At 45.7% G+C, this 18,734-nt stretch overlaps 2 protein-coding genes across 3 annotated transcripts; both read left to right on the top strand.

Annotated features, from left to right (window-relative positions):
• The first annotated feature begins 483 nt into the window (after nt 1-483).
• LOC112569118 (polycystic kidney disease protein 1-like 2) lies at nt 484-6,227 on the top strand. 2 transcript variants are annotated; one of them, XM_025246804.1, is made up of 11 exons: nt 484-732; nt 874-1,028; nt 1,686-1,868; nt 2,497-2,614; nt 2,991-3,123; nt 3,318-3,545; nt 3,777-3,911; nt 4,281-4,426; nt 4,829-5,053; nt 5,578-5,685; nt 5,955-6,227. In XM_025246804.1, exons 1-11 carry the CDS (start codon nt 623-625, stop codon nt 6,190-6,192), a joined length of 1,779 nt encoding a protein of 592 aa, XP_025102589.1. In that variant the 5' UTR covers nt 484-622; the 3' UTR covers nt 6,193-6,227. The 2 variants fall into 2 exon arrangements, with proteins under 2 accessions (XP_025102589.1, XP_025102590.1); XM_025246805.1 differs by having other exon boundaries at nt 598-730; nt 871-1,028.
• LOC112569116 (polycystic kidney disease 2-like 1 protein) lies at nt 6,189-12,548 on the top strand. Its single transcript, XM_025246798.1, has 9 exons — nt 6,189-6,408; nt 6,904-7,554; nt 7,927-8,189; nt 8,500-8,615; nt 9,093-9,299; nt 9,765-9,912; nt 10,450-10,733; nt 11,077-11,307; nt 11,397-12,548. The coding sequence occupies exons 1-9, from the start codon at nt 6,368-6,370 to the stop codon at nt 12,168-12,170; spliced, it is 2,715 nt and encodes a 904-aa protein (XP_025102583.1). The 5' UTR covers nt 6,189-6,367; the 3' UTR covers nt 12,171-12,548.
• Nucleotides 12,549-18,734: the final 6,186 nt, after the last annotated feature.

The raw sequence follows: 18,734 nt of genomic DNA on the forward strand, positions 1-18,734 counted from the left end.
CTCAATATAGGCGTGAATGGTGGGCCCTGTCTATTGCACGTAAAGGGTATCATTACACTTATCAGTATTTAAATTTTGAGATCAAACTCAAGACATTTTCAATGAATGTGGCAAGGTGGCAAGCCGCTGAGCAATTGCGCGCCGCCGGACTCACCAGAGTGGATGAAAAAAGCCACGCACGCACGCACACACATACACAAACGTATTTATATTTTATTTCAATCGCATATATAAGTATATAAGCAAGTAAAGAATCGGTTTCTATACAAGTCCACATTAAGAATGGTCTTACCTTCATGAGCGTTTGGTGGCATATCCGTAAACTCTGTGCGTTCCATTAATTTGTCTGAGTGAATACTCACAGAGATTTGTTTTCTCCGACTCAGTTGCCAGTGAGTGTATGTTCTACTCCTTACTAGAGATTTTTTCTCTTTTTTTCACATGGGATGACTACGATCGTGCGTTGCTGCCTGGTAGAACATGAACAAGCTTGATCAGCTCAATTCTTTCTTCGACTCGGTGGGGTTGGCGATGTTGGCCAAGACGTCGCGAGAGGAAACCTCTTCCGCCCTCAGCGTCAACACCAGTGCCATGGGTGTCACGTGGGTGGAGCCCGGTTTCCATGGCGACATTCCAAACGAAAGCAAAGCTTGAGAAGTCCAAGGTGGAGGTCGTCGTCAGCTCGTCGTGCCTGCCTTCAGCTTTACTGAAGAGCGACCTGCGGCTACAGGTGTGTGTGTGTGTGTGTGTTTGCGCGCGTGTACTTGATCACATCGTACAATAATGTTAAAGACGTCCCCCTATCATGTCATTCCATTCCCTCCCACCTTAACCCCTCCTACACGTGACTCGCATGATATGTGTGCGCAGGTGGGGAACCACCACCAGCAACTACTACAAGTTGGGCAACGACACGGACAACATGACCCTCCCAGTGGTGCTGGCGTCCATGTGGAACAAAGTCCCCAAGAGGCGCGTGAACGTGACGGAGCTGCCTGAGCCCCTTTACATCTTCCTGCAGACCAATTGTGAGTTGTTTCTCCATCTCCTTTCTCTCTCTCTCTCTCCGTCTTACTGTAATGTTATTGTGCAGCTTACCTGTTCGCCTGTAAAAACCTGCTACTTGCTTCCAAAACTGAAACGGTTCACCCGCATCTGAGATTGAATAAAGACCCACAAGCAAATATTACCTGCTTATACCTTTAAAAAATGCTTCTTGCCTTAAAAGAAATTTTGCTAAAACTTTTCTGATCAATTGAAATAAAATTTGCCGTTATCTAGAAAACGCTTTAGTGCACGGTAAGCCTGCTGTTCAGGTATAAAAATTTCCTGGAAAACTGCAAGAAAAGCCCTCTGCTCATCTGGACAGCATGGCGACTCTGTAATATAGAACCCTCCGCTACTCGCCTTCAAATGCCATGTCTTCACTTGTCCGCACCTCCCTGTTTATGATGGCGATGGCAAAGGGTCTGATTTTGTTTGTCGATGTCTTGAGTTTTGCTGGAGGAGGCCGCTAGTCCGTCTACTTTCTGAAAACTTAATTTTACGAAAACGTGAAGAGTGCGTCTGTCGTGGCCAGGGTGTTTATTTTCAACATGATGAACGTTTGGTTACATATAACATATAGGTTTACAAAGATTGCTGATGCCACGTCTCCTTGTCTGGGTTTTTTAATGACGACGTAGATACGGAGAGGGAGAAAAGACTGTGGGAAAGCACGACATTTTCTCTTGAACATTCGGAAAAAGAAATCGTGGTCAAAGCCTTCCGTGACCGTAGCACGATTGTCAACTTTACCTTCACGCCGTCTAATGTCTCAGTCTCCGTCCAGGTCATCCTGCAGCGAGGCAACATTTCCAACACCACAGGTACTCGTCCACCTGGTTATATAAATAACAACATGGCCAGCACTATAGCTACACCTCCACCTTGCTATATAAATAACAATATGGCCAGCACTACAGGTACATGTCCACCTCGTTATGTGTGTAAAACGTTTCCAACACTTCACTAAATAAATATTTGGAACATCAGTATGCAAATGACATTTCCCAAACGAGACCTTATTAGGCAAACAACATCATCCTCAACAACACAGACACTCTTCTACATCATTAGACTGACAGTAACACTTGGCATCTGTAGGATGATAACAGCATCTCCACCTCTACACCTTACCAGGCAAATAGCAATATCCTTTCATTCTTACTCTCTTTTTATTTTTATTTATTAAGATATAAAGTTGTCAACTGTTTTGTAGTTGTGTGATCTTTAATGTGTACAAGTGTCCGTAACAAACTTAATCTATTGCTTGAATACGAGGGATGTATAAAATGTACGTTGACTTGATAGTATCAACAGCTGACAGGGACCGATGTATGAACTGTCCCTGTGAATGCTGTGAGTAACATGATAGCTTGAGAGTTTGCAGTAAATAATGTCTGATTAGCTGATGTGGACAGTCAATCACTCCTTTGTAAACTAATGTGTGAACAGTCTACAATGAAAGTGAGTTCCCGCTGCCTGAATCGAAATGGAAAGTCCTTAGACACGTGGTGCAGGAACCCTCCTCCCTGCTGCTGCCATCGCAAGATGACGCCAACGAGGAGGACACGTAAGAAAGCAACTACTTTTACAAGTAACAGTAAACAGTAAATACTGGCCAGCAGCTACATTCATTATTGTTTTTGTTTTGCTTTCCTTTGCTTTTTAGTTTTGCTTTGCTTTTGCTCTGTTTTGTTTTCATTTGGTTTTGCTGTGTTTTGTTTTAATTTGTGTTGCATGGCTTTACTTTTCACTTTTATTTAGCTTTTTTTTTTTGTTTTTGTTTTTCTTTGAATTTTTTGGGTTTCGTTTTGTATTGAGTTCGTTCGTGTGTGTTGTTTGGCTTTGCTTTGATTAGTTGTGTTTTGCTTTGTTGTATCATGTCGCCAGTTCTTAGACTGGACGTCGAAGACGACAATAACGATGATGACGATGATGATTGGCAGATACAGGATAAAGGTGAACCACAACAACTCCTCGCAACCGACGGTCGTTCCTGTCGTGAAGGTGGTGACGGCAGAGATCTCCTGCAAGACCTGGGACACCAACGCCAGCGCCTGGAAGAACTCAGGCTGCAAGGTCTGTTGCTGTCCTCTCGTCAGTCATGGGTTCACATCTCTTCTCGGGCATGCTTTTTTTCTTGTGACATCTGCTTGGCCGTGATATAGCCATAGCATGAAATCGCCAGATTATTTAACGACTCCAACATCACATCCTTGATTACGTCGCTACTTCTCGTTCTTGATGTCCCCCTTGTGTTCCTCCATCACCAGGTGGCGAACGTCAGCAACTTTGACGAGGTGGTGTGCGAGTGCACACACCTGTCGATTTTCACAGCAACTTTCTTCGTGTCACCTAACGTCCTGTCTACAGATGACCTGCGGCTGTTCGCGGAGTTCTTCCACAACCCAGTCATGGTCACTGTCGTCGTTCTGCTGTGGATGACCTACCTGGTGGGCTTGTACTGGGCCTACCACGCCGACTCCCTGGACAAGGCGCAGGTCATACACCTACCTTCTGTCCATCCCTCTTGCCCCACGGCCTTCAGGACAGAAACTCTTTCCTTCCATCCATCAGTCTACAGTGTCTCTCTCCTCGTCTTTCCTTCCTCTGTCTCACTTTGCACAATCGTCAACAACAACAACAACAACAACAACAACAACAACAACAGTGTCTCGTGTCTCGTGTGTGCGTGGCATGTATAAATGCCGAGATATTTGTCTCTACAACAGCGGGGGATAGCAGTTCTGGAGGACAACAGTAAGGATGACGAACACCTGTACCTGGTCTGCACGGTTACCGGATGGGGACGGAACACAGGAACCACATCCAACGTCTACATCTACCTGAGCGGCACCGCTGCTAAAGTATGTACTACAACCAGATCACCATACTAATAAACAATTTAATAATGCAATCCGCAATTCTTTCACGGTTCTCGATGGTCGAAAGGCACAGGTGTATAATGAAAGCCTCGCTTCTTAAGGTATTCATGAATAATTCAATAATTTAACCGGAACTCTTTTCATGTATTTTAATGGTCTAATGGCGATGCTCTCATTTGACATAATGGATGGCTTGCGTCTTTAAATTTTTTTAAGGGGGAGGGGAAGGGGAGAGAATTCATTATACAAAGTAAATGTCTCACTTCTAGGTATTATCGTCCTTTGGATTTTCGGATTGTTAAAAGAATGTTGAGCGAATACATGCATATATATATGTGTGTGTGTGTGCAGACACGTGTTCACCGCCTGGCGGATGCAGAGCGCGATATTTTTTTCAGCGGGGCGGAGAACTGGTTTTTGATTAGCTCCCCTCATGACCTAGGCGATCTGACTTCTGTGATCATCTGGCACGACAACACCGGTTCCAGCCCAGATTGGTAAATAAGACTTCCCTCCCTACCTGTGACTGCGACTGTGTGGTTGTAAGTAGGTCTTCCTCTGGAAACAAATTCTGTCAAGGTGCCATGCGTACAGATCGAGCAGCACAAGACTTCTACATCGTATTTCCATTGGTGGACAGGAGACTGAACTAGCCCATTGGATTTATTTTGGCTCCCCGTTTTTCGAGTATGAAAAACAACAACAACAAAAAAAAAAAAAAAAAAAACAACTGGTAACAACAACTGGGGTCGGCGTTGATCGCCGATTTCTCCAAACTAGGTCGAGACCAGGAATAAGAAGGTTAAGACATGACTCAGAATAATTTATGAACAACAGATGTTTTAGTCACACATACCCAGTCAATATGTGTTCATTTGCTGTGTTCATGTGGCATGTAGGTTCCTGAATGAAGTTTACGTGCGGGAGGTGGACGGTGACCAGGCGTGGCACTGTCTATACAACAACTGGCTGAGTGTATACCGGGGGGTGCTGTGTGTCGAGGTACCCGCCACCTCCGCTGAAGAGATGGCCAAACATCGCTTTTATCACTTCGTCATCAACACCAGCCAGTCTCTCCGGACTGAACATCTGTGGCTGAGCTTCGTGACTAAACCTAATTACAGGTATCGCCAAGGATTTCATTTGCCTACATCCTGTTACAAATGTTATCGTCCTAACTTATCCTAACCTGTTACAGGTATCACCACTACCCTTATCCACATCTGTTGCATCTATCATGGCTGCCCATACTTTCTCAGACCATGTTATCCTTACTTCATCCGTTTCATGTTGCATGATAATGTTACTGCCCTTATTAACTTTGTATTCCCTATTATAAATAGATACTTCTCTAATTTCAATCGCATTTATTTGAAAAAAAAAACCTTCTGTCAATTACATTTTAGATTTTCAGTCTCACCCTTTCTTGTGTAGTAGCATCATTTTTTTCGGTAAGGCTAGCTTCATGCGGAGTCAGTTTGATCATCAGGGATCCAATGTACTATCTGAGACCAATTCTCTTGTAAAATTTCTGGCATATTCTGTACATGTCTGACAATGGTCTTCGTCTGTATTTTCCACCTTGATGGAAGTTTCTTAGCATCATGCATTCACAAACGTGACTGATCTTCTGTCCCTCCGTTTTCAGCACCTTCATGCGGATGCACCGATTAACGTGTGCCCTGTGTATTCTCTTGACCATGATGATGGCCAGCCTCATGTTTCACGGCCTCCCCACGGACGACCCCAGGATCAGGTTTGTCATTCTGTCTCTGTTCCATCCTCTCTCTGAATTCTTCTTCACACTTTACTGTCAAATGCTGTCATTCAAACATGTTACAACACGAACATTCACATCCATTGCCATTGTTTATGTGACTAATCCTTCACTATTCTCTTAGAGTAGTGTACAAGTCTCTATTCCAGCCTGTATGTTTTATCGGTATTAATGCTTTTTGTCTCTGTGAACCATTTATTTCCCTTGCGTCTGCTTGTGCTTTCCATTCATTCTTCATTCGTCGTCAGGTCAGCACCGGGCCCATCACCTTCAACATCAAGGACGTCATCATCGGTGTGCAGACATCGCTTATCGTCTTCCCCATCAACATGCTGCTGGTGGAGTTGTTTTGCTGGCCGCGCTCACCTCGTCATACCTACGAGACCCCTTCCTCTAGCTCGGACGACAGCTCCACCTCGAGCAGCAACGAGTCCACGGAGGACACGAATACAAACAAGAACACCAATGAGTCGCCGGTACATGTAAGCGAAGCCCGGAGACAGGAAGCGAGTCTTCCGACCATCGTAGCATCCCCCAGGCCAAGAAGTTCGGCAAGTCCGTTCTCACTCGCCCTGGCAACAGAAGAGCTACTTCCCAGGTGAGAGGTCACGACGGAAATGGCCAGGAGGTCAATCAGAGCCGGAGTTTTCATATCGTGGACATGGGTGATGGAGATCCCCATCAGAAAGCGGATGACATGAGGCAAGACGACGTTGATTCCTAACCTTTTGCGGGGAACATGTTTAGAAAAGACTAATAAACAATCATAATTTATTGTGTGAAACATATTTAGAACTAATAGTCCCATGAACAACTGCGTGTATTAAAATCTTTATTACAGATGATATAATCTATTGCTTTCCAATATAGGTACGCTCTCTGTCATGAATAAATAATCAATTAAATACATTCAACTAATTATTTTCTAAGTAAACAATATCAGAATTAAGAGGATCTTGAATTAAGCATGAAGAATGTACACTATCTTGCATTCTCAGTTCTCATCTATCCATTCTCTTGTTGCATATTTCTTTTTGAAATTAATGGGACGCTTGGTAGTGCATTAATCTTAAAATAACAAAGAAGTATTTATGCTTGCGTGTATTTAAGTTTGTCCACATTTAGCTGTTAATAAAAACACAAATTTCTGATCAGATAATAAAATCTTATGATGTCCATCTCCGATATCATTGACAGCGATGACAAGGAGGGAGTTTATTACGACCCGCAGTGCAGCAGGAGACCCGACCAGGGTCCAGACAATATTGGGAACAAAGACTACCTGGATGATCGTTCAAAGGTCAGCGAGTCTCCTCATACGTACCACCAGGACACTCTATGGTGCACAGACGAAGGTCAAGGCCGCCCAGAGCATCCCAAACGGCAGCTGAGTTCCGATTGTGCACGTGGTATCAAGGGTCCGCGTGGTTTTGCCAGCCAAAGACAGAAGCGGTTTTCCGAAGATGAAGGATGCAGAGGTGGCTTTGAGCAGACAAAGAAGCATCAACATGGTGACCGGAATGTAGAAGATGGCTGCCATGGTGACGATGGTGGTTGGAGGTCCACAAAGACGTCGCGGAGCCGCCAGCTCGAAATGGAGTTTTGCCGAAAGGTGGCGCAGCTGTGGGCAGAGCGGGAGGTCAACGTCAACCGCAACGCCAAGGGCTCCAGTCGACGTAGCACATGGGATACTAGCCTCAATACCAAGGATTCAATAAAATCTCTGACACGGGATAGTGTCACCACCAAGAAAGTTACAATATCTATCCCAGTCAGCATGTCTACCTCGACTTCCTCGTCTACCTCGTCTAGTGAAAGTGACGAGAAAGAGAAAAGCTCATCTAGATGGTGAGTGGAAGTTTGTTATAAACCTCCCTGATGATCTTCCTTCAGCATTACTAGTACTGCTTAAGTGCATCGATGCTGTCACTGGTTTCACCTCTCTACCGTCTCTACGTGTATCTGTGAGTGAGTTTGTCGTTTCAGTATTTAGCGATCTCTCTATCCATCTACATACACACGCATTCAATGGTCTAGCTTTTGTGTTTAGTTCCCGTCAATCTTTGCAGTTTAATTAGCTTAGCACTATCAGTGCAAGATATTCAAGGTATTTCATGACACAAAAACTACACGTCACCATGCCATTGTTTACCACATTTCACACACTTTCTCACTCGCCACCCTCACGTCCACCAACAGCGAAGACATCGTGCTTTCCAGGTATTTTTTGCCTTGGTGGTGGCTGTACGTGGTCTGGATGCTCTCCATGATCTTGGCGGTGTGCTTGTCACTGGTGATTGTGCTGTACGGCCTGAAGATGGGCTACCAGGGCAGTGTGGACTGGCTGATCTCCTTCTTCACAGCCTGGATCAACGACACCTTCGTCATGCAACCTCTGCAAATCATTGGCTTCTCGCTGATGGCTGTCGTGCTGCTGCGCCGGACCGTGGACATCCGCAGCTACTCGGCAGAGTACCACACCAGTGAGTACGAGTGACTGACCTGTCTCCCTCCTTGGTGAGTAAGGTTAGAGTGACCTGACCTTTCTCTTTCTCCAGTCCTGTTGGACCTTCTCATTCTCTTTCAACGCCTACCAACACGGGTTCTCACCCCAAACCTCATCCTACCCGGCTTTTGTGCGCCATTTGTTAATCTTTTAAATTCAATATTTCTTGTGGGTTTTTTTATGTAGTTCTCGTTTCTATGGGATGTACACTTACAAATGACGTTATAAGCAAACATTTCTTTGTTTTGGTTTTAATATTCTTGTTTCCATTTCTACGTGCTGTGCAGACAAATACAACCTGGTTACACAGGTCCATAAACTCCAAGAATTAGAAAGACAAAAGGCGGCGTTGAGAGCAGAGTGGCGGCAGACACAATACCACTACCCCATATCCTCCAGCGAGGTCAGTCTACAACTCTATGTTCTCCACATTTACCTATTACTACTCCATTAATACTCCATGCAAGGTCAATAATAAAAAAGAACAGGTAAAATAAAAAAGCAGTGCTTGAAATTATCCACTGTCAAATAGTTTTTATTTTATATTTATTTCTTGATTTAATTTTAAAATAAAATAAACCCGATCATAAAGAAAAAAAATGTTGCAATTGTGTTGTCCTTTAACATTTTCTCTTTTCCATATTACGTATTACTTTCTTTTATTACCACTGTAATAATAATATTCTTATTGCGTTCAAATATAAGGTGGGGCTTGCCTCCGTGTAATATTTCCGCTGATTTATTATCTCCAGTCGGAAAACTTCGACTCGTGCATAGGCCAAGGCCTGGAATGAAAAGGTCCTTGGAAGTAGACTGCAAAAATAATCGGACATAGAAAGCAATGTAGAGCCACTCATTCACCTGTCGTGTCCACCCACAGGTAAAAGACATTAAGGCGAAGTGGAAGCAGGACGCCAGGGCACACATCGCGCTCCGCGAGACGCTGATGTACATCGTCTACATCATTGTTGTCGTCGTCGTCCTCCTGGGACACTCGAACGTGTGGGAGACAAACTACATCAACACCGCGGTCAGGCGCAGGTTGACTGATCCACCCAAGAGCAGGGACGACCTCGCATTTTCTAAGGTCGGTCACAAACACACAGCTCATGGTTGTTAGTTGTGCGCCATTGGAACCTTTTGTGTGTGTGTGTGTGTGTTGTGTATGTGTGTGTTCTGAATTATGGGGAATTAGTGTTCGTAAATTATGGGCGTATGTCTTCGTGTGATATTTGATTAGCAGTTCTCAATAATCATTTCAGGATTAACTATAAAAGAAACCGTCAGAAAATTCTGTTAGAGGGTTTTCTCTTCTAAACACATTATCATCTAAGTACATTATCGAATATGTGGCTGTCATGATATGTGCCTGATATAGAATCTGTTACTCTTGACACCAATTACAATTAATTCAACTTTATTCATTACGAAGGAATGTGTGAACGGGAGACTACAATACCCCAAATGTTACTTACTAGTATTTATGTCTGATTGTCGGTCTTGCGCGTGGATGCGTGTCGATGCATGTTTGCGTTTTCACCTGTGTGGATAGGTGGTTACTCAGAAGGACATCTGGACTTTCATGGACACCACCTTCCTGTTTTCGATTGAGAGTAGAGACGATAAGCTCGACGATAGGATCGTGTTATACCGCTTGAGCCTTGCCAGACTGCGGCAAGTCCGACAGCGGGTCCAGTCAGGTCTGGTCATCTCACGCCTGCATCCCAGACTTGTCATCTGTCAACAATTTGAAATGTCTGAAACTTCTGATTTGCTTTTCTTTTAAATATTTTCTTTTTTTTTTTAACTTTCCCATGTCTCAAATATTTCACCAGGTCCTCGATGTCAACATTGTGCACAGCCTGAAATTCTTCGTTGGTCGTTTTTTGCCAGCTGTCGGAAACTCTTGTCCGGGCTTATGCCAGCATGGCTAAATTTTTAATGTCAAAAGTGCTGCTAATGTGTTACGATATGACTTATTTTACTTCAATATTGACAGGTGTGTGGAGTGAGTTGAGTGAGGGGCTACAATGGAGAGTTTCGCTATCTCCACCGACCCGTACCTTTAAAATTTTTGTTCTGGAACTTTGTTGCAGAATGGAATATTCACATTGAAACAAATTATTTGGGGGATATCAGATAGTGTAATAATTGTGTAATAATTATACCATTACACCTGGCTTGGTTGTATGCACGTACATCATTATGTGTATGCTTACGCAGTCGTTGTGTTTCAGATTTCTGCGAGCCAGGTGCCCCATATTCCGAATATCTGCGAAAGCGCCCTCCATGTTATGAGCACTTTTCCCCAGATATCGCCGAAACAAGAGACTTTGAGCAGTCCTGGAAAACTGGTGGCAACTCTACTGATAACCAAACCAGTTCGCAAAACGACTCCTCGACTCCACAAGACGCTTGGCGCTATCATTCGGAAGCCACCCTAAACCAGAGCAGTATCTCGGGTATCTTCGGCACTTACCCAGGGGGTGGCTACGTGTTTGATCTCCCATTCGGGATGGAGGTTAGTGTCTCTGATCCTGGGAGAGGCACGTGCGAGCCTCAACCGTCATATATAGCATCTTCACTCAACCTTTTCCTTGTCATGATCACATGACTTTATGACCCATCTCCACAAACAGCTCCTACAATGGAGATGGTCTTTTGGTACCAAAGCAGGCAGAATACGAAGAGCACTAAATAATAAATGACAGGCAAAGCAGAAACTTTAATCAGGGGAAATTTTCACAAATCTTTAGCAAATCCCACTTCACAGACAGTAGACTCGCTCTGATGATTGACTGACGACGATGAGGAGGACGCTGACGATGATGTCGCTTAAAGTAGCATGTTGTCTCTCCCGACAGACGGCCCGCGACAATATGAGCTACTTGCAAGAAGCCGGGTGGCTAGACTCGAGTAGTCGCGCGGTCATCGTGACCTGTACCCTGTACCACGCCCACAGTGACCTGGCCACTGAGCTCACCCTGCTCTGGGAGCTGAGTCCCGCGGGCAAGATGTGGTCTCGTCTGGACCTTCACACCACCAGGCTGCACTACTACTACAACGAGCGAGGGCGCTTCTTGGCGGGCTGTGAGGTGAGTGTGTAGACATCGTGGAATGTCTGTGAGGTGTGACAGTGTAGCTTAATGCGATCTGTTCACCGGGTTGCTGATCCTCTCAACAGGTGATGATGGTGGTGTGGACACTGCTATACTTCTACTTCGAGACGGCGAAGCTAAATCAGGTCGGATGGCGCAAATACCTGTCCCGCACCTGGAGCTGGCTGGCGATACTGTTGATGACGCTGACCATCCTGAGACTGGGGCTGCTCATGAACCTCCTGGGGCAGCTCGAGAACTTCCGGATGGAAGTGAAAACTGGCCGCAACAGCAAGCACGTGAGCTTCGTCCACATACGTGAGACGTCGGAGACCCTGGAGGGGGTCGAGGCTATATTATTGTCGTTAGCGATTCTCAAGGGGCTGAAAGTGGTGCGCTTCATTAAGCGCTTCCGTCTGCATCTGGAGACCTTTGCCATCGCCCAGCCCAGCGTCCTCGGCGGTTCCATCATGGCTGCCGTCCTGCTGCTGGCCTTCGCTAGCTTTTCCTATCCTCTCTTCGGCTCAAAATTGGCCGGGTACAAGACCTTCCAGCACACGCTGCTGCAGCTCTTCACCTTCTGGCTGGGGGAATCCGACTTCTACGGAGTGCTGGAGGCCGACAAATTATTCGGCCCACCCTTTTTCTTCCTCTTCGTTTTCCTCTTCTGCATCTTAGCGGTCTTCTTCTTTGCCAGCATCACAATGGAGGCCTATGAAGTAGCCCGCGTCTCCGTTACGTTGAATACCCGGGGGGATTTCTTGTTGGAATATTTCAAGCGCTCTATCCTGATGCTGATTGGCATCAAACCCCCTGAGCGTGTCGTTCTTCGTCGCAGGCGCCCCTACTTCCCTGGGTGACACTCTGCACTCAGCATCAACATTTTCCAGCATAAAATATCATGACAAACACACTAACGAAAGTAAAAGATAAAGGAGCACAAAATTATATGACTACTTTAAACACAGTGAACCCTAGCCGTATTAATACATTTTCTTTGTACAGCTGGCAGTGACAAATGATAGAACAGGCTGCAGACCAGAAGAAACGCAGCCTCAGGCTTCTGAGCATGTGATAAAGGACTTGTAACAGTAACAAACAAGTCAAAGAGAAGCTACATCACTAGGCAGCAACTACCAGTTGAATCTGTTGTATTAAAGTTACAGTTGTTTGTCTTTAAAATTCACCTATTAATAGTTACTGTTATTTTGCATAAATAATGTTGAATTAAAAATCTTACCGTGTTCGTGTTCTTTGTTTTTTTATAAGTAGTAAGTATTGAGCATTTCAGAACGATATTCCTTGTCAGTTGTCAAAGAAAAAAATAGATTGCCGTGATTCTACATATAACTACGATGTGTAGATGGACGAATGTGACAACATGGCTATCTTGCACTTCCATTACTTTACAGTATGACTTTCTTACAATTTGGAAGTTATGGCATTGACAGAAAATCATATCAGTATATGAAAGCGGCCAAGACTACCACGTAACTTATTTTCAAAATTTTTGTAGGCAAGGATACATGGCATAAAAGTACTAGATCACTCATTTCTCACTCTAGAGCAGGGGTCTCAAACTCAATTTACCCGGGGGCCACTGGAGGCAGAGTCTGGATGAGGCTGGGCCGCATCAGGTTTTCCACAAGAAAAGCTCTTACAAAAACATTCCAATGTCATCAAATGTCTTATTTTTTCATCTTATTAAAAAATAAAAATAAATTAACAAATTTATAAGAAAAAAGAAATCAATCAGTAATAAATAAATAAATTGAAAATGAAAATATAATAATAATACAGCAGATATAGAAGACTGAAGAAAATATAGTTGCTGACCAGAGAAATGTAATTATTATTATTCAGATTCAAACGTCTGTATTAGCATTTCTGTAACATTTAACTTTCTGAATATGAATGGAACATTGAACATAAACTGTTTTGAACATGGCTTCTTCTGCCTACTTCTTGCTGCTAGAGGTCTGGCAGCGCTTGCTCTCGCATAACCAAGCCACATTTGGCTTAAGGGAGGAAGCAGTTGAGACCCTCAGTACGGCTTGAAGATGCTCATCAGTAAGTCTGGATCTGTACTTGGACTTATTGAAGTTCAAGGTAGAGAAGAGCTTTTTCGCACAAGTATGTGCTCCCAAAGAGACACATGGTCCGCTTGAACATTCGGGAAAGCTCAGGAAGCTAGGGGGCCATTCTCTCAAAAATTGCCCGAGCTTGTCTGCTTTTCACTCACCTCCTTGAACTTGGCTTTGAGTTCAGAGTTGCACTGCAGGTCAATGAGCTCCATTTGAAGCACAGGAGGAGCATCTTGCACATCAAAGGAGAAGGGGTCCGCAAAAATTTGAAATGTGGTTCTGTGCGTCTTGAAGTCTGCAAAATCTGTGATCGAATTCTCCTGTAGCTTCAAAATGACATCCACATACTCTTCACGCTGAACGGTGCGCCTGCATCCATGAGTGCTTGCATGCTGGGAAATGGTTAAAGGTTTGTCAGAGAAAGCTGGGCTTTCATAACATAAGTTTTGTAGAGAATGCTCTCACGTTGTCATAGGCAGCACTGACAAGTTGCCCTCTGACCTTGTAGCTTCTTGTTCAGTACGTTAAGCTCATGTGTCATATCAACCAAAAAGCTAAGTCCATGAGCCATTTTGTATCACTTAGCACAGGAACGCAACCCCATCTTCCTCCATGAAGGCTTTCACTTCGGCTCTAAACTCAAAAGTCTCTTCAATATGTTTTCACTCACTCACTCACTCACTCACTCACTCACTCACTCACTCACTCACTCACTCACTCACTCACTCACTCACTCACTCACTCACTCACTCACTCACTCACTCACTCACTCACTCACTCACTCACTCACTCACTCACTCACTCACTCACTCACTCACTCACTCACTCACTCACTCACTCACTCACATCAACTCACTCACTCACTTCACTCACTCACTCACTCACTCACTCACTCACTCACTCACTCACTCACTCACTCACTCACTCACTCACTCACTCACTCACTCACTCACTCACTCACTCACTCACTCACTCACTCACTCACTCACTCACTCACTCACTCACTCACTCACTCACTCACTCACTCACTCACTCACTCACTCACTCACTCACTCACTCACTCACTCACTCACTCACTCACTCACTCACTCACTCACTCACTCACTCACTCACTCACTCACTCACTCACTCACTCACTCACTCACTCACTCACTCACTCACTCACTCACTCACTCACTCACTCACTCACTCACTCACTCACTCACTCACTCACTCACTCACTCACTCACTCACTCACTCACTCACTCACTCACTCACTCATCACTCACTCCTCACTCACTCACTCACTCACTCACTCACTCACTCACTCACTCACTCACTCACTCACTCACTCACTCACTCACTCACTCACTCACTCACTCACTCACTCACTCACTCACTCACTCACTCACTCACTCACTCACTCATCACTCACTCACTCACTCACTCACTCACTCACTCACTCACTCACTCACTCACTCACTCACTCACTCACTCACTCACTCATCACTCACTCACTCACTCACTCACTCACTCACTCACTCACTCACTCACTCACTCACTCACTCACTCACTCACTCACTCACTCACTCACTCACTCACTCACTCACTCACTCACTCACTCATCACTCACTCACTCACTCACTCACTCACTCACTCACTCACTCACTCACTCACTCACTCACTCACTCACTCACTCACTCACTCACTCACTCACTCACTCACTCACTCACTCACTCACTCACTCACTCACTCACTCACTCACTCACTCACTCACTCACTCACTCACTCACTCACTCACTCACTCACTCACTCACTCACTCACTCACTCACTCACTCACTCACTCACTCACTCACTCACTCACTCACTCACTCACTCACTCACTCACTCACTCACTCACTCACTCACTCACTCACTCACTCACTCACTCACTCACTCACTCACTCACTCACTCACTCACTCACTCACTCACTCACTCACTCACTCACTCACTCACTCACTCACTCACTCACTCACTCACTCACTCACTCACTCACTCACTCACTCACTCACTCACTCACTCACTCACTCACTCACTCACTCACTCACTCACTCACTCACTCACTCACTCACTCACTCACACTCACTCACTCACTCACTCACTCACTCACTCACTCACTCACTCACTCACTCACTCACTCACTCACTCACTCACTCACTCACTCACTCACTCACTCACTCACTCACTCACTCACTCACTCACTCACTCACTCACTCACTCACTCACTCACTCACTCACTCACTCACTCACTCACTCACTCACTCACTCACTCACTCACTCACTCACTCACTCACTCACTCACTCACTCACTCACGTCACTCACTCACTCACTCACTCACTCACTCACTCACTCACTCACTCACTCACTCACTCACTCACTCACTCACTCACTCACTCACTCACTCACTCACTCACTCACTCACTCACTCACTCACTCACTCACTCACTCACTCACTCACTCACTCACTCACTCACTCACTCACTCACTCACTCACTCACTCACTCACTCACTCACTCACTCACTCACTCACTCACTCACTCACTCACTCACTCACTCACTCACTCACTCACTCACTCACTCACTCACTCACTCACTCACTCACTCACTCACTCACTCACTCACTCACTCACTCACTCACTCACTCACTCACTCACTCACTCACTCACTCACTCACTCACTCACTCACTCACTCACTCACTCACTCACTCACTCACTCACTCACTCACTCACTCACTCACTCACTCACTCACTCACTCACTCACTCACTCACTCACTCACTCACTCACTCACTCACTCACTCACTCACTCACTCACTCACTCACTCACTCACTCACTCACTCACTCACTCACTCACTCACTCACTCACTCACTCACTCACTCACTCACTCACTCACTCACTCACTCACTCACTCACTCACTCACTCACTCACTCACTCACTCACTCACTCACTCACTCACTCACTCACTCACTCACTCACTCACTCACTCACTCACTCACTCACTCACTCACTCACTCACTCACTCACTCACTCACTCACTCACTCACTCACTCACTCACTCACTCACTCACTCACTCACTCACTCACTCACTCACTCACTCACTCACTCACTCACTCACTCACTCACTCACTCACTCACTCACTCACTCACTCACTCACTCACTCACTCACTCACTCACTCACTCACTCACTCACTCACTCACTCACTCACTCACTCACTCACTCACTCACTCACTCACTCACTCACTCACTCACTCACTCACTCACTCACTCACTCACTCACTCACTCACTCACTCACTCACTCACTCACTCACTCACTCACTCACTCACTCACTCACTCACTCACTCACTCACTCACTCACTCACTCACTCACTCACTCACTCACTCACTCACTCACTCACTCACTCACTCACTCACTCACTCACTCACTCACTCACTCACTCACTCACTCACTCACTCACTCACTCACTCACTCACTCACTCACTCACTCACTCACTCACTCACTCACTCACTCACTCACTCACTCACTCACTCACTCACTCACTCACTCACTCACTCACTCACTCACTCACTCACTCACTCACTCACTCACTCACTCACTCACTCACTCACTCACTCACTCACTCACTCACTCACTCACTCACTCACTCACTCACTCACTCACTCACTCACTCACTCACTCACTCACTCACTCACTCACTCACTCACTCACTCACTCACTCACTCACTCACTCACTCACTCACTCACTCACTCACTCACTCACTCACTCACTCACTCACTCACTCACTCACTCACTCACTCACTCACTCACTCACTCACTCACTCACTCACTCACTCACTCACTCACTCACTCACTCACTCACTCACTCACTCACTCACTCACTCACTCACTCACTCACTCACTCACTCACTCACTCACTCACTCACTCACTCACTCACTCACTCACTCACTCACTCACTCACTCACTCACTCACTCACTCACTCACTCACTCACTCACTCACTCACTCACTCACTCACTCACTCACTCACTCACTCACTCACTCACTCACTCACTCACTCACTCACTCACTCACTCACTCCACTCACTCACTCACTCACTCACTCACTCACTCACTCACTCACTCACTCACTCACTCACTCACTCACTCACTCACTCACTCACTCACTCACTCACTCACTCACTCACTCACTCACTCACTCACTCACTCACTCACTCACTCACTCACTCACTCACTCACTCACTCACTCACTCACTCACTCACTCACTCACTCACTCACTCACTCACTCACTCACTCACTCACTCACTCACTCACTCACTCACTCACTCACTCACTCACTCACTCACTCACTCACTCACTCACTCACTCACTCACTCACTCACTCACTCACTCACTCACTCACTCACTCACTCACTCCTCACTCACTCACTCACTCACTCACTCACTCACTCACTCACTCACTCACTCACTCATCACTCACTCACTCACTCACTCACTCACTCACTCACTCACTCACTCACTCACTCACTCACTCACTCACTCACTCACTCACTCACTCACTCACTCACTCACTCACTCACTCACTCACTCACTCACTCACTCACTCACTCACTCACTCACTCTCACTCACTCACTCACTCACTCACTCACTCACTCACTCACTCACTCACTCACTCACTCACTCACTCACTCACTCACTCACTCACTCACTCACTCACTCACTCACTCACTCACTCACTCACTCACTCACTCACTCACTCACTCACTCACTCACTCACTCACTCACTCACTCACTCACTCACTCACTCACTCACTCACTCACTCACACTCACTCACTCACTCACTCACTCACTCACTCACTCACTCACTCACTCACTCACTCACTCACTCACTCACTCACTCACTCACTCACTCACTCACTCACTCACTCACTCACTCACTCACTCACTCACTCACTCACTCACTCACTCACTCACTCACTCACTCACTCACTCACTCACTCACTCACTCACTCACTCACTCATCACTCACTCACTCACTCACTCACTCACTCACTCACTCACTCACTCACTCACTCACTCACTCACTCACTCACTCACTCACTCACTCACTCACTCACTCACTCACTCACTCACTCACTCACTCACTCACTCACTCACTCACTCACTCACTCACTCACTCACTCACTCACTCACTCACTCACTCACTCACTCACTCACTCACTCACTCACTCACTCACTCACTCACTCACTCACTCACTCACTCACTCACTCACTCACTCACTCACTCACTCACTCACTCACTCACTCACTCA

The sequence above is a fragment of the Pomacea canaliculata genome, linkage group LG7 (assembly GCF_003073045.1).
Source record: "Pomacea canaliculata isolate SZHN2017 linkage group LG7, ASM307304v1, whole genome shotgun sequence".
Lineage (NCBI taxonomy): Eukaryota > Metazoa > Mollusca > Gastropoda > Architaenioglossa > Ampullariidae > Pomacea > Pomacea canaliculata.

Coding starts and splice junctions, on each gene's coding strand:
- LOC112569116 (XM_025246798.1), top strand. CDS start 6,368: ATGGGTGATGGAGATCCCCATCAGAAAGCGGATGACATGAG. Junction 6,409..6,903: donor CAGAAAGCGGATGACATGAG/GCAAGACGACGT, acceptor TATCATTGACAG/CGATGACAAGGAGGGAGTTT. Junction 8,190..8,499: donor CTCGGCAGAGTACCACACCA/GTGAGTACGAGT, acceptor CGTGCTGTGCAG/ACAAATACAACCTGGTTACA.
- LOC112569118 (XM_025246804.1), top strand. CDS start 623: ATGGCGACATTCCAAACGAAAGCAAAGCTTGAGAAGTCCAAGGTGGAG. Junction 2,615..2,990: donor GACGCCAACGAGGAGGACAC/GTAAGAAAGCAA, acceptor GATGATTGGCAG/ATACAGGATAAAGGTGAACC. Junction 3,546..3,776: donor ACTCCCTGGACAAGGCGCAG/GTCATACACCTA, acceptor TCTCTACAACAG/CGGGGGATAGCAGTTCTGGA.